Genomic DNA, 24117 nt, shown 5'->3' with positions numbered 1-24117 from the left:
TGCCCATGCTGCCCTAACAAAGCAGCACAGACTGGAGGCTTCACCAACAGCCATCTCTTCTCTCACACTTCCATTCTGTCTGAGCCTGGTGGAGGCCCTGACACCCAAGAAGGAGGCAAAGAGGAGAGACAGTGGCTCCCTTGAGAAGGCCCAGTACCTAGAATTCCAAAGCTTTTGTCCTTTGTTACATTGGAGTGGTTTTTTTTTTTTTTTAAGTAGTCATGTTCCTTGTACTCATGACAATTGAATTTAATAAAAACGTCACAGTTCATGGGGCAGCCTGGGTGGCTCAGCGGTTTAAGTGCCTGCCTTCGGCATAGGGCGTGGACCTGGAGTCCCGGGATCGAGTCCCACATTGGGCTCCCTGCATGGAGCCTGCTTCTCCCTCTGCCTGTGTCTCTGTCTCTCTCTGTCTCTTTCCCACTCTCTCATGAATAAATAAATAAAATCTTTATTAAAAAACACATCACAGTTCAAAAAAGACAAATTAGAAACCACTATTCATCTTAGAAATTAATATGTGGGTGAATTTAATGAGAGATGACTTGAGCTGTGGTGATCTGGTCCTTCCTCAGCCACTCTCAGTGCCAGTTGTTTGTCATTATTGCTGGAAATATGATTATTACTCTGGTATTGCTTGATATTTATTAAGAATCCAGGGGCTATGGCTCCATAGCAGAGAAAAGTGCAATTATCTGGGCACTTGAAGAGTGTTTCCTAGCCCAACTCATCTAAGTAGATATCCTGCAAAGACCCCTTGACTGTGACCACACCTTGCTCTTACACCCCTTCTTCAAATTGGGCTGTGAACATTTGATGGGGGCACATGGAGATATCATATATGACTTACCACAAATAAGGAATGCATTTAATTGCTTTTGCCAGGCAACCCAAACCAAGTGTGCACCAAGGATTTATATTTAAAAGTAGATGCATCAGCCTTATTCACAGAAGGCATAGCAGAAAAACTTTATTAAATATTTCACAACCAGGAAAATATTGAATTTCAGATGGGTTTAAAGTACAGGGGATGTCAGGGCCAGACTGGAAATTGTTGCCATTGACCCTAATGGGTCTCTTTAATCCTGACCACATGGGAGTATCTCACTCCAGACAGGGAATAACCAGTTGCAGAGAATTTGGCCTGGAGGAGTGACAAGGGTCTATGAGTTTCACTTCAGTATCTCAAACTCTGATAATTAATTGCCTCTGTTTGCTTGGCCCTTGGGGATAGAGATGGGCAATGTCCCCGAAGAGCTTATTCTAATTTGGGAAGGGGCTGGTGGGAAACTGGCCACTGTAATTCAGAGTATTGCTCTCACAGGATTTCTGCTCTATCATGGGAGTCCTGAGGAGGTGTTCTAGGAAAGAGTAGACTATTAATGATGGTTTCATGTTAACTACAAAGTGCATACACAGACACAGGTTCTTCTGCCGCTTGGCGACGAATCTCTCATCCTCTGAGCCCCTGCCAATGGAGAAGAGGGGACCAGTGAGTGACAGTGAGAGTGACCAATGAGATCATGAAACCCATGGGGTTGGAAGTCTCTTTCACATCTGGTTTTACTCTTGTCTTGGTGAAGAGGAGTCTACCCCGAGTTTGACTTGAACCTGTCTCTTTTTTCTTTGGCCAAAGTAAGAGGTTAAAGAAATCTAGATTTGACACTAAAATCAAACAGTATGATTATTGCTTTTTCTTTATGGAATTATTAGTGAATACTTAGAAAATTTAAAAAATTGTAAAGAAGACTGCCCACAGTGGAATCATGTTACATAGGATTAAGTTTAAAAATACATTCATGAAATGAAAATCAAGTTGTCAACAATACTCTTCAAATTCCCTTACATTATTCATCAAGAATGATACCATTTGTGACTTTATGAATTCAGTATCATCCTTCTATATATCCACCAGGCTGCTTTTCCACCATTTGGGGGATTAATTACTATTTCTTTGTTAAGTGTCTGATGCAGTAGTTGGCTCATGCAATTAAGGGGAAGCAAGATTTACCAAAAATTATTTCTTTAAACATGAGAATTACACTCAGTACAATGAGCTGTTTGTTTACACCGAAGGGAAATGTAGGACTGTGTCCAACTGGAAGAGCAGTGACTCACATCTTCTATCTCATTCTCATGATGGGGTTTAGGTGGAAGGTTGTGAGAATTTCATTGTATTTTCTAATACACTCTTTATTTAGGAGTACCTTTCATCTACTTTTCATGTTCATATTCAGTACTGCTGTATACTCCTAACCCAGTTCCCCCTGTTGTTAACATCTTACATGACCATGGTTTGTCAAAGTGAAGAAACTGACATTGGTGCCTTCCCAGTAGGTAGTCTGGTAACTAAACTCCATACCTTATTTTGCTTTCCCTAGCTTTCTCACTAATCCAGGATCCAGTCCAGGGCACCAACTTACATTTAGTTATCATATCTCTCTAGGCTCCTTTAATTTGTGGCAATTTCTCAGACTTTTCCTTGTTTTTCATGACCAGTGTTGAGGCACACTGTTTAATATTTTCTCATAATTGCTGGGGGTTGTGGAGCATTGGAGAGAAGATCACAGTGTGCTTCTCATCACATTGTGTTGAGTCAGGGCATGTGACATCCTTGTAACATCATCACATGGTCGTGGTGGTGTCTGCCAGATTTCTCCACTGCAGAGTTCCTACTGTTTCCCTTCCATACTTGATGCTTTGAAAGCAAGTACTTAAGTCCAGCCCACCCTTAAGGGTGGCCTCCTGGTGAGGGAAACATCTACCTGCATTATTTGAAATTCTTCCCTAAGGAAGGTTTGTCTCTTCTGCCCCATTATTTATCTATTCAATCTCTTATTTGTATCAGTAGGGACTCATCTGTATTTATTTTATAATTTGGTCTATAATCCATTAAGCCTATTATTTATCTTTTGCTCAGATTGCAACAGCTTTTTGCTGAGAGTATTTAATTGATCCCACACTTGCTTTCACTGTAGCTCTCGATCTTTTTTTCACTGATCACAAAAATGAATCCATATGAATTTTATGTGTTTTAATGCATCCCACTATAATCATTCAAACATATTTAGAATGTGTATTATTCAGGATAAATTAGGTTATGTTGCATTAACAAACACCCCCAAACCTAACAGTCCTTAAATAGCAAAGGCACGTTTCTCACTTGTGCTACAAGTACTGTGTGAGTTGGCCAGAAGTCTGCTGTGCCACCTCTGGCACAGAGACAAGTCTGCTTGTCCTCACTCAGACACTGGCTCATGGAGCAGCCATAATCTAGAACATTGAGTGTTGCCTTAGCAATTAAAAAAGAACTTAACACATTGCTTGTGAGCCCTTTGAGCTTCTGCACACTTCTCCATAGTGTCACATAGCTGAAGGATAGCAGGCAAGACAATCATACCATGTACCTACAGGATGAGAGAACTGGAAATATTTGGCAAACAGCACGATTAACTAGCATACTGTATTTTAAGTTTTCTTTCCTATGCACAATCATATAGCATATGATTTTCTAACCTCCTTTTAAGAATATCAATACATCAAAAACCTGGTTCCAAATCATTAAAATCTTTTCTGACACCAGGGCTGCAGTGAATAATTGTATAGATTACCTGCAAAGACATCTGGCAAGAGTGGCAAAAGGGAGCTGAAATCCAGTCTTTGTTCCACTATTCAAGTCATTCATCCAGGCCCGGAACGGTGTCTGCCCAAAGGGGACACAAAGGTGCGATATTGGCTAATGGTGGTCCTTTGGGAGAGCATGATTTGTGGTGACTGCATAATACCCTCTCATAGGGATGAGCCATCCTCCCATGTGTTGATATTTACATTGTTTCACTTTGTGTTACTGCAAATAGGATGGTGGAAAATCTTGTCTGTGAATATTTGTGCACATACCTTACAGTTTCCTTATAAGAAATTGCTAGCAGTGAAAATGGTGAGGATTCAAAAGAGATGTACAGTATGTCAGCACACTGTAGATACAGCCCAGCTGAAGAGTTTAATCCCAGACCCGGCATGTGCGGTGCTTGGCTGGAGAGCCCAGGATCTCTAACTGTAATTTTGGCCCCAAGTTTCTGAGCAGTGTCTGAGGGCCTGCCTTCAGAGGTTGGCCTTCCTTGTGTTTTTGAGGCTACACATCTGTGATTATAGGGCTAATGATGCTTTAAACAAACAAGTGTAACAACTGTCATCAGTGGCCAGCAGGCATGTCCTGTGGGCAGGAGGGTCTCCAGCAGCTGGCCAGCCTCAGGGGGCCTCTGGCAGAGGTGGGTCCCAGGAAGCTGAGGTCAGCTCACTCACAGGTGACCCTCCAGTATGATGTGCCCCATTCCCCATTCCAGGATCTGGTCCGGATCCTGTAATCAAACCCTTCCCTAAGGAGACACTGTGAGAGCACAGCACAGGCTCTAAACCAGATCCACATCCCTCTCAAATCTCCAAACAGCCTTCTGAGGCCCTTTGTTCTACTTCAGAGGTTCTCAAACTCTTTAACACACAGGCAGTTGCTAAGCAAAGGCTATTTAGTTCCAATAAGTGATGCAGAGCTCTGCTCTGAATTTGTCCCTGATGGACATACCACATCCGCTGCTGCCCAGGCAGATGGGCCTCTGCCCTTGACCTCCTGTCTCCACATCCTGAGTGTGACAACTTTCCAGAGCATGAAAAGTCTCAAAGGCCCACAGGAAAGTAATGTTTGCCTAGCACTGTGGAGACTCACAGGGGTAGAAATGCAAATCAGGGAGACACACATGATGACAGCGTCCAAGAAGTCATCTTCTGGTGCTGCACTTCCTTGGAGTGTTGTGTTGGAGTCACTCACCTTCGCTTATCTGTTTCCTCTTCTGTAAAATGGGAACAATCACAACACAGATTTGTCAGGAGACTAAACATTAAATGTGATAATGCAAATGGAAACTTCTTTGCTAGGTCCTTTCCTTCACCTCTGAGCATGAGGAGTCTCTCCCTCCGGGGCTATTCAGATTGACCTCTGTTGGGCTACCAGTCCCATCCTTTCTTGCTTATCTGGTAGAACCTGCACCATCAGGGGCCTTTCCTTTACTTTTTTTAAAGATTTTATTCATTTATTCATGAGAGACACACAGAGAGAGAGAGGCAGAGACACAGGCAGAGGGAGAAGCAGGCTCCATGCAAGGAGCCCAACGTGGGACTCGATCCTGGGTCCCCATGATCACACCCCAGGCTGCAGGTGGCACTGAACCGCTGTGCCACTGGGGCTGCCCTCCTTTACTTTTCAACCTTCTCCCACCCACTGCCAAGCTCCCCTCATCCTAGTAATACACTTGAGTTGTGTTTTTCCTCTTTTATCGTGTGACTCTGTCCCATGTCTTTTTCTCTTCTTCATGAGTCAGTTTTCTTGAATGCGTTGCTTTATACTCCTTGTCTCCATTGTTTTATCTGCACATTTCTAGCTGACTTGTTGCTATATCATCATTCCTCTGAAATAACTCACAGAAGTTACCAAAGACCAATTTCTGCACACATATCCCATGGACATTTTCAGGCCTCATCTTACAGGACTTCTCTGATGCATCCACTATGGTTACATGGCCCTTGGCTTCCATGACGTCTTTTTCTGATTTTCCTTAAACCTCTCTAACTTTTCTCCTGGCCTGAACTTTGTTAGTGTTCTCTAGGTCTCATACCTTGTCTCCTCGGTCTCCTCTCTGTACTTACTCTCCATGAGGGATCTTATTGTCTCTCAGGGTTTGCCTAGCATCTGGTTGCTCCTGACTCACAAATCTATCAACCTATTGGACATCTCACCTAGCTCTTTTCTAGAGAGGTGCAGCTGTAACTCTGACACTTGAAATTCAGCATGTCCTCACATCAGTTATACTTGCTCTTTCTCTTGTTCTTCTGATCACTCTTAAATTTTCTTCGTTTAATTTATCTAATTTAATTCATTAGGCAACCAGGAAATTTTGAAGAAATTCTTACCATCTCATGCAGTCATGGACTCCTACCAATTTTATGTTTCCCTTCTTGAATTTGACTTTTCCACTTCATTCACTCCACTATGTGATGTCTCACTTGTACTGTCATGTTAGTGTCTTAAGGGGGCTCTCTACTTCGTTAGAAAGTCTTGCCTTCATTAAATTCATCTTTCAAATTTTTGTAAGAGTGAGTTATCAAAAATGCTAATGGACCACACTGGACTTCTATTTAAAACCTCTCCTTTAAGATACAGCTAAAGCAACATCTCAACCACAGAGCTTTCTCTGAATATGATTCAGGACAAGGTCCTCTATTCTGTGTGCATGCTGGGTCCTATGTTACTGTATCCTGTGCATAGCTCTGGCTCAACATTAGCCATGGCAGCTGAAAACCATTTGTCTCTGCCATTGGATTCCACAAAACCAGATGTGAGGTTCATCTTTATACTCCAGTACCGGGGAAATAGTAGATGAATAATAAATATTTTCTGAACTTAACAATAGAGAGTAAATTTGAAATTAGAAGTGAAGTATCTGAGCAAGGATGTAAACAACCTTAGGCTATAGCTATTGTAGATATATTTTTTATAAATTTATTTTTTATTGGTGTTCAATTTGCCAACATATAGAATAACACCCAGTGCTCATCCCATCAAGTGCCCCCCTCAGTGCCCGTCACCCAGTCACCCCCACCCCCGCCCACCTCCCTTTCCACCACCCCTAGTTTGTTTCCCAGAGTTAGGAGTCTTTCATGTTCTGTCTCCCTTTCTGATATTTCCTACCCATTTCTTCTCCCTTCCCTTCTATTCCCTTTCACTATTTTTTATATTCCCCAAATGAATGAAACCATATAATGTTTGTCCTTCTCTGATTCACTTATTTCACTCAGCATAATACCCTCTAGTTCCATCCACGTTGAAGCAAATGGTGGGTATTTGTCGTTTCTGATGGCTGAGTAATATTCCATTGTATACATAGACCACATCTTCTTTATCCATTCATCTTTCGATGGACACCGAGACTCCTTCCACAGTTTGGCTATTGTGGACATTGCTGCTAGAAACATCGGGGTGCAGGTGTCCCTGTGTTTCACTGCATCTGTATCTTTGGGGTCAATCCCCAGCAGTGCAATTGCTGGGTCGTAGGGCAGGTCTATTTTTAACTCTTTGAGGAACCTCCACACAGTTTTCCAGAGTGGCTGCACCAGTTCACATTCCCACCAACAGTGCAGGAGGGTTCCCCTTTCTCCACATCCTTTCCAACATTTGTGGTTTCCTGCCTTGTTAATTTTCCCCATTCTCACTGGTGTGAGGTGGTATCTCATTGTGGTTTTGATTTGTATTTCCCTGATGGCCAGTGATGCGGAGCATTTTCTCACGTGCTTGTTGGCCATGTCTATGTCTTCCTCTGTGAGATTTCTGTTCATGTCTTTTGCCCATTTCATGATTGGATTGTTTGTTTCTTTGCTGTTGAGTTTAATAAGTTCTTTATAGATCTTGGATACTAGCCCTTTATCTGCTATTGTAGTTATTTACTTGAAGAGGAAAGATGGCTTTTAACTTGACTTGTACGGCATTATATTTGTGAAGTTTGAAGAAACCACCTGGACCAACTGTTTTCAACTGATCTTATCCACGACCTACCACAAATAGTCTCTTTGGGTGACCCTTTTCAGTTTACAAAGCACTTTCAGTCTACGATCTCATCCTATCTTCATAACATCTCTTCAGAATAGTCAAGGGGATACTGTGAACCTCATCTTATACATGGTAAACCAGATTTCAAAAACATTATTTGCCCATATACTGTGGCTAGTAAGGGCCAAGAACCAAGGTCCTTGGACTTCTACTCCTTCTGCTTCTCATTCTCTCATTTAACAACACTGAACAACATGGAAGTCTGTATATCTTTTCATATGTCTTGCTGAAGTCTCCCTGCCTAAAATGCCCTGCCCTGATCCCAGTTAATCCCCTGGGGATATCCACACAAGGCCCATCCCTTTTTGGCAAGAAGGCACATGTGCTATTTGATGGGAGCTGCTTTGTGTCCAAGTGTTGCCCAAGAGTTTTGTTCTCCTGCTGCATGTCTCTAAGGCATCGTGTTAAGAAAGAAGTCTGGGCTCTTGCCTTAGATGTAAAATTAGTCAAATTTGTCAGCATTTAGGTCACTTGCAATGCTCTAAGGATTGCTTTACTTATAAATGTGTATAAACGTATAAACAGCAATATTAAAGAAATTTTTGGAAAAAAATTAAAAGGAAATAAAGAAAAGAGAGAATTCACCCTATTCCCACTACTCCAAAACTGTAACTGTGGTTTTAAAATTATATTGTTTTCATATTTTTGAGTGCTTGCTGATAAACACTTTTTTTATCTTATTGAAATATAACATAACATAGAAAAAAGTGTTCAAATCATGAATATAAAGATTTAAGAATTTTAGCGAGTGAACTTGTGACCAGTACCCAGATAAGAGAATGCAGCATCAATAACAGCCCAGATGCACTCCCAAACCCCATGTCCCATCCCAGTCAATAGTTCCTTGTTTCCCCAGAGTAGTGGCTATCCTGACATCTAATATCACACATTAGGTTTTCACATTTTTACTTTTATGTAAATGAAATAATATAGAATATATGCATTTCTCTGGCTTATTTCATTCCAAGCTGTGTTTGTTCAATTTATCTATGTAACTTCATGAAGTAGTAATTCATTCACTTCCATAGTGTTATAACATTAATTCTCAGGACCTGTTTACCCTCTTAAAAATGATTGAGGATTCCAAAAAGCTTTTGTTTATGTCGACTGTATCTATTGATGTTTACCACATTAAAAAATAAAACAAAATTTAACAAGTAATGCCTTTATTAATTCATTTAAGGATAACAATAATAAACCTATCATTATATTTAAACATAAATAAAGCTTATAATGAATAACTATATTTTTCAAAACAAATTGTTAAAGGAGTAGTATTGTTTTAAATTTTTGCAAGTCTCTTTAAAGATCTATTTGGCTTAGTAAGAAGATAGCTGGATTCTTGTATCTGCTTCTTCACTCAATCAGTTATTCTATATATTTTTTTGGTTGAAATATATGGAGAAAATCTAGCCCCCTGAAGATATACAGTTAAAAAAGAAAGTACCATTTTAATAGCCTTTACAGAAAATTTTAGACATTCTTTGATACTACACCAAAACTCAACAAGTAGTTTCTTAAAGGTTATTTGAAACCTTTATCAGTGAAATTTTTGTCCTCCATTCCACTGAAATGTATTGATCTATTTTGCACTTTGAATGGATATTTTCACTCATACATAATTTTGTAACATGCATCCTAGCATGCTTTGGGAATACTGATTCCCTGAGTTCAATAGATATCCCTAATGTTGACATGTTTCCTTGTGCAATATGGAAAAACCATGTTCATGTCACCACCAATATTATAAGAAAGTTTTTTAGCTACTGGGAAACTTTAAGCTCAAAGAGGCAGATACAAGATTTCCAATATTCTAATATTTAAAATTTGAAAGCTCAATTTATCTTTGGCAGCAAATGGTGTCAGGTTACTTTATTTGTGATGACAGGTTTACTTTATTTATTTTCAAGAAAGTATCTGCCAAACACTCAAGTCATAATAACTGTAATTTTTTCTTTCAATCATTCTTTCAAATAAAAATGATGTTCTGTGACAAAAGCAGCTAGTTTAGCTCATAACTCTAACAATTACATACTGCTTTTTCTTGAAACAGCTATTAAGTTTTTTTGGTATTCAGAAGTGCTCTATGCATGCTCCCATTTTATCACACAAACTATTAAAAAGAGTATATTCAAAAATTGAGATTTAATAAAATTAATAATTTCTACTGTTTTATCAATGACATTCTTACATGATGATTTTTTTTCCTGCTATAAGTTCCAAGTGGTGAGGAATACACACAACGATTATTGTACAGTTCATGCCAACCCCTTAGTTTGGATTATGACACTAGTTTTATTTACCATTGTTTTGGGGCCATAATTGCAAATATCAACACAATGAAAAAAAAAGGCAAAGATGTTCCAGTGTTGGGTATGTACCCAGGAATGAAATTTTTGAGTCATTGGGTATGCATATGTTCACTTTTTTAAGGTACTACCAACCAATGTTTCAAAATGGTTGTACCAATATAGCAGTGTAAGAGAATTCATTTGCTTCATATCATAATCAAAATATGTCATTAGCCTATTTGAATTTTGAATATTATCATTGCAGTTTTTTTTTTCAATTCTCATTGCAGTTTTAATTTATGTTCCTCAAGTGACAAACGAGTTGACCACATTCTCATATATCTGTTAGGACATCTCTGAAAATTAAATATCTGTTCAATTTTTTCTTTTTAAAAAATTATATTGAATTTTTCTGTTTTCTTCCCTTATTGATTTATAGCAGTTTTTAAATATATTCTGGGCATGAGTATCCTTTTTACTCATGCCTGGAATATATAATGGTAAAGATAAAACCCTCAAAGACTTCTTTTTAACTAAACTTTTTATCTTAAGAATTGTAGATTTACATGGAGTTATAAGAAATAATTCAAGAGTGCCTGGGTGACTCATTTAGTTAGGTGTCTGAGTCTTGATTTGGGCTTGGGTCATGATCTCAGGGTCATGAGATTGAGCTCAGCATCAGGATGCATGCTGAGCTTGGAGCCTGCTTAAGATTCTCTCTCCCTCTCCCTCTGCCCCTCCCTGGCTCTTGCATGCTCTCTCTCTCTCAAAAAAAAGAAAGGAAAGAAAGAATGCAGAAATGTGGAGAGCATGTGTCCTTTACCCAGGAATCCCCAATGGTATCACTTGCAAAAGAATAGTAAATATCACAACCAGAAACATTTTAGTCATCATGAGAATCCCTCATGTTGCCCACTGATGGCCATTCCCACTATCTTCCTCCCACTCCTATAACCTCTCATAACCAGTAATATGTTTTCCATTTCTATAATTGTATCAAATTTCAAACAATTCTTTAAATGGAACCATACAGTATGTAACCTTTTGGGATTATCTTTTCACACTCAGCATTATTCTTCACAGATCCATCCAGGTTGTTGTTGCATGGATCAACAGTCAACAAGTCATCCTTTTTATTGTAAAGTATTCCATGATATGGATGCACCACAATGTGTTTAACCATTAACCTCTTGAAGGACATCTGAGTTGTTTCCATTTTTTATCTATTATGAATAAAGTTGTTATAAACATTTATGTACAGGTTTTTGTGAAAATTTTCATTTCATTGGGATACATCCCCAGGGGTACAACTGCTGGGTTGCATGGTAGTTGCATTGGTTTTTAAAAATGCTACTAACCTGTTTTCCAGAGTGGCTGTACTATACATTCAATATATGAATCTTCTAGTTTTTCTGGATCCTCACCAGCATTTGGTGTACTTACCTTTTTTTTTTTGTACTTACCTTTTAATTTTAGTAGTTCATATAGGTGTATATTGATACCTCACTGTGGTTTTAATTTTCATTTCCCTAATGGATAATGATATAGAACATATTTTCTTTTTTTATATGTATATTTTTTTATTGGAGTTCAATTTGCCGACATATACTGTAACACCCAGTACACATCCTGTCAGGTCCCCTCCTCAGTGCTGTCACCCAGTCACCCCATCCTCCTGCCCACCTCCCTTTCCACTACCCCCTTTCATTTCCCAGAGTTAGGAGTCTCTCATGTTTTGTCACACTCTCTGATTTTTCCCACTCATTTTCTCTCCTTTCACCTATAATTCCTTTCACTATTTTTTATATATGTCCCATATGAGTGAAACCATATAATGTTTGTCCTTCTCCAATTGCCTTACTTCACTCAACATAATACCCTCTAGTTCCATCCACATCAAAGCAAAGGTGGCTATTCGTCGTTTCTGATGCCTGAGTAATATTCCATCGTATACATAAACCACATCTTCTTTATCCATTCATCTTTCGATGGACACCGAAGCTCCTTCCACAGTTTGGCTACTGTGGACATTGCTGCTAGAAACATCGGGGTGCAGGTGTCCCTGTGTTTCACTGCATCTGTATCTTTGGGGTCAATCCCCAGCAGTGCAATTGCTGGGTCGTAGGGCAGGTCTATTTTTAACTCTTTGAGGAACCTCCACACAGTTTTCCAGAGTGGCTGCACCATTTCACATTCCCACCAACAGTGAAGGAGGGTTCCCCTTTCTTCCCCATCTTCTCCAACATTTGTGGTTTCCTGCCTTGTTAATTTTCCCCATTCTCACTGGTGTGAGGTGGTATCTCATTGTGTTTTTTTTAATGTATTTTTTTAAAATTTTTATTTATTTATGATAGTCACAGAGAGAGAGAGAGAGAGGGAGAGACACAGGCAGAGGGAGAAGCAGGCTCCATGCACCGGGAGCCCGACGGGGGATTCGATCCCGGGTCTCCAGGATCACGCCCTGGGCCAAAGGCAGGCGCCAAACCGCTGCGCCACCCTCATTGTGGTTTTGATGTGTATTTCCCTGATGGCAAGTGATGCAGAGCATTTTCTCATGTGCGTGTTGGCCATGTCTATGTCTTCCTCTGTGAGATTTCTGTTCATGGCTTTTGCCCATTTCATGACTGGATTGTTTGTTTCTTTGGTGTTGAGTTTAATAAGTTCTTTATAGATCTTGAAAACTGGCCCTTTATCTGATACGTCATTTGCAAATATCTTCTCCCATTCTGCAGGTTGTCTTTGAGTTTTGTTGACTGTATCCTTGGCTGTGCAAAAGCTTCTTATCTTGATGAAGTCCCAAAAGTTCATTTTTGCTTTTGTTTCTCTTGCCTTTATGGATGTATCTTGCAAGAAGTTACTGTGGCCAAGTTCAAAAAGGGTGTTGCCTGTGTTTTCCTCTAGGATTTTGATGGAATCTTGTCTCACATTTAGATCTTTCATCCATTTAGAGTTTATCTTTGTGTATGGTGCAAGAGAGTGGTCTACTTTCACTCTTCTGCACGTGGATGTCCAATTTTCCCAGCACCATTTATTAAAGAGACTGTCTTTATTCCAGTGGATAGTCTTTCCTGCTTTGTCGAATATTAGTTGACCATAAAGTTCAGGGTCCACTTCTGGATTCTCTATTCTGTTCCACTGATCTATGTGTCTGTTTTTGTGCCAGTACCACACTGTCTTGATGACCACAGCTTTGTAGGACAACCTGAAATCTGGCATTGTGATGTCCCCAGCTATGGTTTTCTTTTTTAAAATTCCCCTGGCTATTCGGGGTCTTTTTTGATTCCACACAAATCTTAAAATAATTTGTTCTAACTCTCTGAAGAAAGTCCATGGTACTTTGACAGGGATTGCATTAAATGTGTAAATTGCCCTGGGTAACATTGACATTTTCACAATATTAATTCTATAGAAACATGACTAATTTTTGTAAGTTGATTTTGTATCCTACAAGTTTACTGAATTCATTTATTAGTTCTAACAGGTTTTTTTTTGCTTGAGTCTGTAGAGTTTTCTACATATATGATTATATCATCTGCAAACAGATATAATTTTACTTTTTCCTTTCTGATTTGGATGCTATTTATTTATTTATTTATTTAATTGCTCTGGTTAGGACTTCTAGTATTATTTGAATAGAAGTGAGAGTGGAAATCTTTGCTTTCTGCTGGATCTTAGAGGGAACATTTTCACTTTTCCTCATTGATTATAATGTTAGTTGTGGGCCATTTTTGTGTTGAGGTAAATTCCTTCTCTAATTCTTTTGTTTAGAGTTTTTTTCATGAAAAAATGTTGAAGTTTGTCAGATACTTTCTCTATCTTTTGAGATGCTCATGTGTTTTTTTTTTTTTCTCTTTCATTCAGTTAGTGTGGTGTACTATCTTGGTTGATTTACAGATGTTAAATCATCCTTACATCCTACGGAAAAATCCCACTTGGTCACAATGTATTTTTCTTGTAATGTGCTGTTGAATTCTGTTTGCTAGTATTTTATTGTGGATTTTTGCATCAATTTTCCTCAGGTATGTTGGCCTATAGTGTTCTTTTTTTGTGTGGTATCTACCTGGCTTTGGTATCAGGATGATGCTAACCTCATAAAATGAGTTTGGAATTATTCCATCTTCTATTTTTTTTTTTTTTGAAAACCAAAGAAGGATTGGTATTAATTTGGGGGTGATACATTATGCTTTTATATATTGCTGATTTCAATTAAAATGTTTTCCTCAACTTTTGTGTCCCATCCTCTTACTACTATTTATGCTCAAGCCTGAAATTTTCTTTGTAGGAAAAGTTTTATTTAGATTTAGTTTCTGTAATAGGCATTGCACAATTCAGATTTTCTATTTCTTTTTGTATTAATTTCTGTAAGTTATATTTTCCTGAGAATGTGTCTAGTTCATCCAAATTTCAAATGTATTAGCATAAAATTATCATGATGATTCTTTAAATGTTTGTAGAATTGAGAATGATGTCTCATTTCCTCATTCCTGTTCCTGCTCCTGGTAATTTTTACCTGTTTCCTTTTTCCTTATTAGACTTTCTGGGAAGATTTTAAATGTATTTTCCTTGGGTTTAAATTTTTTTCAAATTTCTTGATATATATATATATATATATATATATATATATATATATATATATATAAAATTTACATGCCTATTTTTTCTAATAATTCCACTGATGATCACATATATTCCCACAAGAAAGTTTTAGCTCTATCACTGATGCTTTATTATGTCATATTTTCATTTTCATTTATGCTGAAATATTTTCTAACTTCCATTTTGATTTCTTTGGCCCATGGGTTACTTAAAATATTATTGCTTAATTTTTAAATATTTGGAGATTTAAAAATATATTTGCTTGTGGCTTAATCCCACTATGTTCAAAAAGTGTATTCTATATAATTTCAGTTATTTGAAATTATTTTACATTTGCTTTATATTCTGCCCTGTGGCAGGTTTCAGTAGTGATTCCATTTGTGCATTCTGTATCATATGATTATCTGCATTTTTTAAACAATTGATCAAATTAGGTTTGCTTCCTATATTCTTTAAATATTCTATGTTTCTATCTTTCTTGTCAGCTTATATCATTAATTATTGAGTTATGAGTTAATATCTACCTGTATGATTGTAGACTTGTTTGTTTTTCCTTTTAGTTGTTATTCTATATGTTATATATTTTGAAGCTATGTTATTAAGTGCTTCACATTTAGAAGTTATACTTTCCTAGTGTATTTGTCCTTTATTGTTTTGAAACATCCATCTTTATGCCTAATGATAATTATTGCTTTAAAGACTACTTCAAGTGCCATTTGTATAGCTTTACCAGACTTTTTTTGGTTAGTGTTTGTCCAATTATTTTTTTTACTATCATTTTACTTTCAACTCCTTGTGTCCTTATTTTCAAGGAGTGTCTCTTGTAAGAGCATTTACCTAGGTTTTACTTTTTGATACACTATGACTCTGTTTATCTTTTAGTTGAATCATTTAGTCTATTTACATTTAATGCAATTAATGACAACTTTAGTTTAAATCCATCTTGTTTAAAATTGTCTGTTTTTATATCTGTTATTTATTCCTTTCTTTTTCTCTTCCAATGTATTACATAATATTTTAAATTATTATACTTACCTTCTATTAGCTGGAAGTCACATATTCTTTTATTATGTTTTTAGGGGTTACCTTACATCATTCACATTTGCTTTATCAGAGTCTAATGTAAATTAGATCCTTTTTCCAAATTTCTAATTGAAGAAACTTAAAACACTATTTAATTTACCCCACCCATCTTCTGTTATTTTTTCACATATTTTTATTCTTCATTTCTCAAATTCCATAAGTTATTATTATTATTGCTATATTATTCTCCAAAAGCCAATATTCATTTAGATATACTAATATGTTTATCATTTCCATAGTATTTCATTCATTCCAAAGATTCCGGCTTCAATAGGGAATCATTTTCATTCTAAAAAGCTCCTTTATCTTTCACTTGGGGCAGTTCTACTAGAGACACATTCTCTCAGTGTTATTCACCTGAAAATATTTTAGTTTGTCTTTATTTTCAAAAGGTATTTTCACTGGGTAGAGACTTTGAGTTTGTCAGATTTTTTTCCTATGATTTGAAAATGTTGTTTCATTGTTTCAATGCCTCTACCATTCTTACTGTCACTTCTTTAAAGATAATATATTTTTTGTCTTTTCAAATTTTTAAATCTTTTTTTTACAGTTTTATTATGAGGGGCTTATGTGTGGTTTTCTTTGTATTTTTTGTTTGCTTGTTTCAGGTTTATAGAATTTCTCAAATCTGTGGCTCAATGCCTTTCATCTATTTGGAAAGATTCTCATTAAATTTTCAGATATTGCTTCTGATTCATTCTTTATCTCTTCTCCTTTGAGACACCAATCCACATATGTTAAATGTTTTCTCTATATTACATATGTATCTAACTATATTTATCTCTTAGATATTTTCTATACTTTTACCTCATCATAGTTAGCAAGAATATTTCTTCAAGTTCACTCACCCTATGTTCAGATGAATCCACTCCGATGTTAAACTTATCTATGGAGTTTCTAATTTTAATTAATTCATTTCACAGATTTAGGATTTTTATCTAGTTATTTTTCATAGATTCCATATCTCTTGCAAAAGGCTCCATATTGCATTTTGGGACAATATTCTTGCATTATTTTATGGCTCATGTGTGACAACTCTAATATCTGGATACCTGTGGTTATGTTTTGATTATGTTTTTCTGTTGGCCCTTTTTATGGGCACATCTAGTAATTTCTGCTTGACTACTGAACATTTCGTATGAAAATTCTGTTAGAGAGAATCCTCCATTAGAGGCTTCAGATGATGTGATCCTTCTCCAGAAGGGACCTTCTTTGTCTTCTGGCATGTATTTGGAGTGGGGGCAGAATCACCATAATGTACTTAGAGGCTGAGCTCATGGGAAGTTGGGTTTCAGCTTTGTAAGACCTGGTCTATTTCCCATCTGCCTCTATTGCTATGGTGCAGCCCTTCAGAGTCCACTTTAAAGCCCAACACCTTTGGTTTCTACAAATCACACTGCTTATGAATCAGCAGCTGCTTAAAGAGAGAGTATCAGTGCAGAAAGCTGGGCTTACTCCTTTTTAGTGTCGTATTTCTGGACTCTTGATTCCTCATGGCCTAGTTGTCTTGGTGAGCCTGAATTCCAATGTTTGTCTCCTTAGCACCTGAAAACACCAAAAGCTCTGTTAAGCTTCTCTGCTTCTTAGCCATCACTTTCTGCTCAGCTTCTCAACATCTTGTGTTATTTGCAAACTTGCAAATATCTCAGGAGCAAAAAAATAATAGATATTGTGCTTTGGATACATCTTAGTTTTCCTTATCTCCAAGATCTTGACTCCTTAAATTTTGGCTCTCTTGGAGGCTCTCTGCTTTCTTAAAGCAGATTATTCAAATATGGCTTTTCTAGTTATTCTTGGAAGGAAGATTAGCCTGTTGTAAGCTAGCTCATCATAGCTGGAAGTTGAAGCAACCCATCGACGTATGTGTGTGTATGTGTGTGTTTGTGTGGTGTCAACATGGGTGAAGTCTTTATTTATGAGGCTGTGATTCATTTGACCTACAATGCTTGTGACTGTTACTTTCCCTGATAAATGGTCAGAGCACAGAAGTTCTAATCTAAAATCACAACTGTCATTAAGCTATTATTTTTCTCTCTTTTCCAGGATTTTGTGTCATGTATCGAGAACTACAGAAGAAGAGGGCAGGAACTATATGCATCTTTATACAAAGATCATGTACAGGTAAGAAACCAGTACATGGTTTTCTTTTCTCTGCACAGAAAACTGGAATTTGCCTTGAATCTGAAATAAAGAATCAGAAGGACCTTTGCTTTAAGTTCTAGGTAACTATGTCAATAACTGGTCAGCAGCGATTCAGTTCTACTTAATGGCTTGTGCAGTGGACTTGACCCCACACTGTCAGCAGCTGAAGAGACTGGCAGCATGTTTATCTTCTCATCTACTCACTCATCCACTAGTAAATAGGTATCAAGAGCCCAGATGCCTCAGACCCTGTGCTATGAGCTAGGAGCACAGTTGTACACAGAGCAGACATGGGCCTCACTCTCTGGTAGCTTCACTCTACCTCTAGAGGGGGATATGTATTAAATAACTTCCCAAATAAGTAGATCATTATTACTTATGATGAGCAAGAGACATGGAAAATACAGGTACAATGAGACTATGATGTGGGGAGAATTTGCTTGGGCAGACAAGAGGCCTCCTCCAAGAAAGTGACCATTAAGTTGAGATCCGTAGGAGGAGGAAAATAGGCTGAAGTATTTTGAGAATGTACTTTGGCTAAGGGAGGACATATGGGAAGGTCCCAATCAGGAAAGAGCTGGATGTTGCCAGTAACTGGAAAAAGTGACTGGGTGACCTGAGCTGGGAATGAACAAGGGTGAAGATAAGGCAGGACTGGAGCACACAGGGCTTGCTACCTCCTTAGGGCTTTTGCATTTTATCCTAAATGCAAGGGGTTGCCACTCATCAAGGCAGACTTAGATACTTAAAACACTTCTCTAGGTGTGATTTCTGGACAGTTAGAGTAAAAAAGCACTGTCTGTCATGCCAGGGATCTCAAGCTGAGTCTCAGATCTGCCCCTTCCCAGGCATGCAGTCTGAACCTCAGGGTTCCCATCTCGAAAGCAAAATCACACTGCCTAACTGTGGAGATTAAAGAACAAGTGTAGAGTGCCTCGAAGTGACTGGCAGGGAATACATGTGGTTATGGAATGGCTAAGAAGTTCATCTTTAGTCAGTGTTGTTGTTAACAAAATGTTGTTAAAAGATGATTGCTAATAATAGTAGAGCACTGGGTGGTTCAGTGGTTGAGCATCTGCCTTTGGTTCAAGTCCTGCATCAGGCTCCCTTTGGGGAGCCTGCTTCTCCCTCTGCCTATGTCTCTGCTTCTCTCTCTCTCGCTCTCGCTTTGTCTCTCATGAATAAATTAAATCTTTTAATAACAATAATAATAATAATAATAATAATAATAAAGCACAACATATAGTATTAAAGCCTTGCTAAATATATTATTTACTTTATGATTTCTCTGCTCCAAAGCCTATGCTAGGCATAGGAAAGGCAGAGATTATAATGCTACTGCTGTGCCTGGAATGTTCTTAAAACTCAGTATAGGTACCAACAGTAAAGAAATAACCACAAGCAGGGTGATGAGGTCAATATTGGGATGTTCTACTATAAAGGGAACAGTAGGGTAAAGGAACCATATGCCTGGGGTGGGTGAAGGACCAAGGAAGGGTGGAGCAGTGGTACCCAAATGTCGAGGAAACAAAATAGGATCTGATCAACTCCAGCCAAGTAACCTGGTCTAACTCCTTCCATGTAAAATCATCTAGGAGCCCACACATGGCCCTGGGACTAGGGATTCATGAGACGTGCAACCTGTACCCCAGAAACACACAGGTTAGCAACACAGCCTCTCCAGCTGTTCTGTAAGGATGGGGGGCAGTTTATGAGACTTGACAGGGATGGAACAGAAGTTTGGGTGTCTATAGGAAATGATACCGTCAAGGCAATCAGGAGGCATTCTGGTTTCTCTGGAAGCACAAGCTGATCTTAAACACTCTTAGTTTAGAGAAGGGCCTCATCAGGGGCATCTACCCCACCCCAACATTGCTGACTTCACTGTACAGCATGATAGGTGTCTAGCTGGCTTATTTTATTATCGGTGCCCCTTGGACAGACCCTTCCACATCAGTGTCCCACCATTTGTATCCACTGACTTCTTTCAGGACTAACAATATGGCTAATAAATTCATTACTATTGAGGGGTAAATAAGAGGAATTGTTTAAGATTGCATTCTGTGTTTATGGCATCCTTATCACACTTGCACCATTTCAAGACAGATGATGTTGTTTGTCTAAATGTCCAAATCAGCATCCAGTCAAAAGTGTGAGCATTTCTCTTTTTATGGGTGGAAGAGTCTGGGAAATTTGCTTATGGCTAGGAGAGATGTGGTCTGTGGTACTTTGTAAGTTTCTGCTGGAATTTTCTGAGCCGAGAAGGAGAGTATCCAGCCTTCTAGAATATTGGCCTGGCTCATTTTCAGCAGTGGGCCTGAACGGGTTTCAGAAAATACTTGAGAAAGCTGTGTAGAGTTTTACTGATGTATTTCTGAGAAAATCAGCATTTTGAGGCTAATCCATAAGGACACTTTCCAAGTGTTTAAATATTTAAGACAGATTGTTTCAACATTTAAAGGAATGCAGAGGTAATCACCATCTGCCAGAGATAATGGGGTCTGGAGCAACCACCCTGCTTTTTTAAGGGGCAATACATTTTCACAGTGTCACACTCTTGAGTTCTTTAGGGGCCAACAGACTGTTGTCATTTCTTGCTTAGTTTCTGTATATCCATTAAGTGTCTGTCACAGCTTTTTCAAAATGCAAATATCAGAAACTCAGCTCAAACTGGTGTAGGCAGCAAATGAACTGATATGTGGTACTAAAAAATCTAGGAGTAGCAAACTTCAAGAACCAGTATTCAAGCTCCAAGATCCAAGTATTCAAGCTCTGTCCTAAGCAATCAGTTTGCTCCTTCTCCTTCTCTCTTCTCAATCTTTCTCTTTCACACACACACACACACACACACACACACACACATTCACGGCCCATCCTATAATCATCTTCCACCACTTATATTAGCCAAACTTGAATGCCATTGAGAACTGAAGCCAGGGCTGGGATCAATCCCTCCAAAGCACAAAAGACCAAAAGCAGGGAAGGGCTGGTTGCCCAGAGGAAAAGCTCATTGATGCTACCCAAATGTTTCCATTCAGCTCCAATTACAGTTACCTCTAACATACCAGGAACCCTGCCTCTGAGTCTCTGGTGTGGCATTTGGCCCAGTCATGATTTTTTTTTCCCAAAGAAACAAGAGCTTTATTTTTTTTATTTTTATTTTTTTTTATAAATTTATTTTTGTATTGGTGTTCAATTCCAATCATGATTCAAGCTTCAAGAAGACCTTACCTGGTACAGAAACATGGGCATCACAGTGCACTTTGCAGGTGTGGGGACTCAGGACTTTGCTGTCTGGTCATCCCATGTCCTCTGTCCCGGGACCACTTGTAGCTTTCTATCATGCACTAAACAATCACTCCTCTCTGAGGAGTCTCACCACTGACACACGTCTGTCTGGCCACAGATATTCAAGACAAATTATTTGCCTTGTGATGAAGACTTGGGGAATGTGAATCCCCAGGTGCATAGGCAGATCCTTGGGGGTAAAATTAAAGGACTAATTTTAAGCCCAGGGCGGACAATCTGAAGTTTGGGAATCTTCATCCTCTGTGAAGCTCTATATGTTATTCCAAACCCAGTGACAATCTCCAGGGAGCTGAAATATTTTCTTCAAATGAGTATTCATTTCATATTACCTAATCCCTATAAAAGGCCATGGACAGACATTATTTTTGTGGACTTCCTGATTATCCAATTGGAGTATTATGTAAAACGTTGTAATTGTTTTGGATCTATATTTAAGAACTATGGAGAAAAAAATAATCTTGCTTTGAAATAGGATTTGCTTTATTCACAGTAATAATACTGTTTATGCCAAGCAAGTCATCATATAAAACTCTTGAAAATATTGTATTATTTAATCCTTACATAAACTCATGGTTTTATTATTTTTATAGTATTATTAACCACATTTGATGAGGAAGCTGAAGCCCCTTTACACTAGACACTAGGGAATAGCAGAAACATGATGACAACCCAGGTTCATCTGATGCCAAAGACCATGGACTAAGCACTGTATTGGCTGTTATATTTTCTTTCTTTTTGAAATATTTTATTTATTTATTTGAGAGAGAGAGCATGAGTGGAGGGTGGGGGCATCAATCAGGGAGAAGGAGAAGCAGACTCCCTGCTGAGCAGGGAGCCCAACATAGAGCTTGATCCCAGGACTTTGAGCTCAGACCGGAGCCGAAGGTTAGACACTTAACTGACTGAACCACCCAGGCACCCTTCTGTTATATTTTCATGGGAGTCTTCAAATTCCAAAAATGATTTGCCTGTTCCAAATGGCCCGATTTACAGGGCCTGGCTCTAATCTGTCATGCCAATCTTCAAAGTCATAGCATCAGAAATCATGAATTAAAAGAATGACACAAGGCCTTCAGGAAAGGAATCTAGCAAGCAGGCTTAAGTGGAGGCTTTGGAATCAGATGGACTGGGTTTGAATCTCAGTTCCATCACCTGGTGGTCCTTGGAGAAATCACTTCTCCTGTTCCAGATTTGATTTCTTTATGAAGATAATAGAAATTCTTTACAAGTTTCAAGTTTCACTCAAGGTACCACTGGGTAGAAGAAATGAAATACAGCAGGTAAGGGGCTCGGCCCTAATGCATGATAATGACTTTTTTCTCTTTATGTTAAATTGATGAGATAGTATTCTGAAAATTTAAAATCAGAAGTTAGGGCAAATACCATGAAGTATTTAGATAAATGCAAAAGTCTACGCCACAGACAAAGCCAATTCCCCTGTCATAACTGAGAGGTGTCAAAGTTCCCTTATCAGGTGATGTAGAATATTTCAGTGTGTGCCATACAAAAGCCATTTTGGGGTGTATTTTATAGAAGGTTGAATTACACTCTAGCAGCAGATGTGATAGTCAAGTGCCACATATGCAAACTATGAAGATTTCATAAGTAAGGGATTATTTTCAGTAATATCAAAGGTTTTAGCTTCTATGAACATTCTAGGATTCTTCAGCATTCTAGAGTTCTATTGTATTAGGATTTGAAAGACTCTTAGACAATATCTAGGCCAAACTTCTCATTTAAATTAGAGAATGGAGAATCTGAGGTCCAGAGGTAGGAATAATTTGTTCAGATCTACCAATTATTGGCAGATCTGCTAATCCCCCACACCTCCAGTTCAGACACTGAAAGAAGAATCTTCAGCATCATTTTTGAAGGGTAGGGACTGTGGTAAAATTCCTTGTCCATTTTGAAGGGTAGGGGCTATGGTGAGATTCTGTGTTCCATTTATAAAATAGCTGTCCAATCTACTCTGATGAATAGTGCCAGGACCTTTGGGACTAGCTGTGCTCTGCACAGAACCCAGCAGTCACATGGCTCTGAAGGCCAAAGGGCAGATGTTTTTCTCCTTCTCTAACCTGGATTAAATGGTCTCGAAGCCGAAAAACTGATTTCTTCTCCTAGCCTGTCCTAGCTCCAGAGAGTATACTACCCACACTCAGGGTGCTCAGGACCACCTGTGAGGGGTTATTTTTCTTGAACAATTAAGAGGGTTTGATCTGCTCATACCCAGAAGTCTGGGGCCAAGCCCATGAGGAAATATGTCTGGGAGTGATCCTGTACTTCTGCTTCCCAGAGACGGAGATGTGACAACATCAAGGCAGCCAACGCCTGGGCCAGGATTCAGGAGCAGCTTTTTGGGGAGCTGGGCTTGTGGGGCCAAACGGCGGAAGCCACACTTTGTTCCAGGTGGGAACTAGACTGGAGAGAAGGACCAGCTCGCATGAGGAAACGTGTCAGACGTTTGTCTCCGCTGGAGGCCCTGAGTCCAGAAAGGTTCAAGGTAAGACTTAGATGGAGCAAAACAATGATACTTCCAGGAAGGAAATGTGCAGGGAAGTCTCTCCTTTGCTTTTCCTTTTCATGCTGTTTACAACAGGAGTGCTTTAGGAATGCTTGGGCATGGGCAAGCAGGAGAGATCATGTGCACAGTTAAAGGTAAGAGTGCTGTAATTTATTCTCAATGCCACTTAACAAAAGAAAAGAATCGCTCATTCTCACAGGTACATAGAAAGAGTGCTCTAACTACAGCCTGAGTAAATGAGCACATGAGCGAATGAATGAATAGCAGAGTGGTTCATATCAACACCACTAACCCAGTGCCACATTGACATCCACAAAAGTCCAGTGGGATAATCTGGACATCAGTGGTTTAATTTATTCATTCATGAGACACACAGAGATAAAGACAGGCAGAGACACAGGCAGAGGGAGAAGCAGGCTCCATGCAGGGAGCCCGACATGGGACTCGATTCCGGGTCTCCAGGATCATGCCCTGAGTTGAAAGCAGCGCTAAACCACTGAGCCACCCAGGCTGCCCTGGAC

The 24117-nt window shown here is 38.7% G+C and overlaps 1 protein-coding gene across 9 annotated transcripts in view; it reads left to right on the top strand.

The window, feature by feature from the left end:
- The window catches only part of WDFY4 (WDFY family member 4), a 285914-nt gene that overhangs the window by 157961 nt on the left and 103836 nt on the right, over positions 1-24117 (top strand). For all 9 annotated transcript variants that reach the window (XR_013368304.1, XR_013368303.1, XR_013368305.1 and 6 more), the window contains 2 exons: positions 17668-17745; positions 23369-23575. Coding sequence is in view for 6 of the 9 variants with exons in the window: in XM_077878621.1 (XP_077734747.1) it covers positions 17668-17745; positions 23369-23575 (285 nt within the window). In the remaining 3 variants the exon portion in view is untranslated. The remainder of the gene's footprint in view (positions 1-17667; positions 17746-23368; positions 23576-24117) is intronic.

This window comes from Canis aureus, chromosome 29 (genome assembly GCF_053574225.1).
Source record: "Canis aureus isolate CA01 chromosome 29, VMU_Caureus_v.1.0, whole genome shotgun sequence".
Classification (NCBI taxonomy): Eukaryota; Metazoa; Chordata; class Mammalia; order Carnivora; family Canidae; genus Canis; species Canis aureus.
This window is presented reverse-complemented; position numbering and strand designations above follow the sequence as displayed.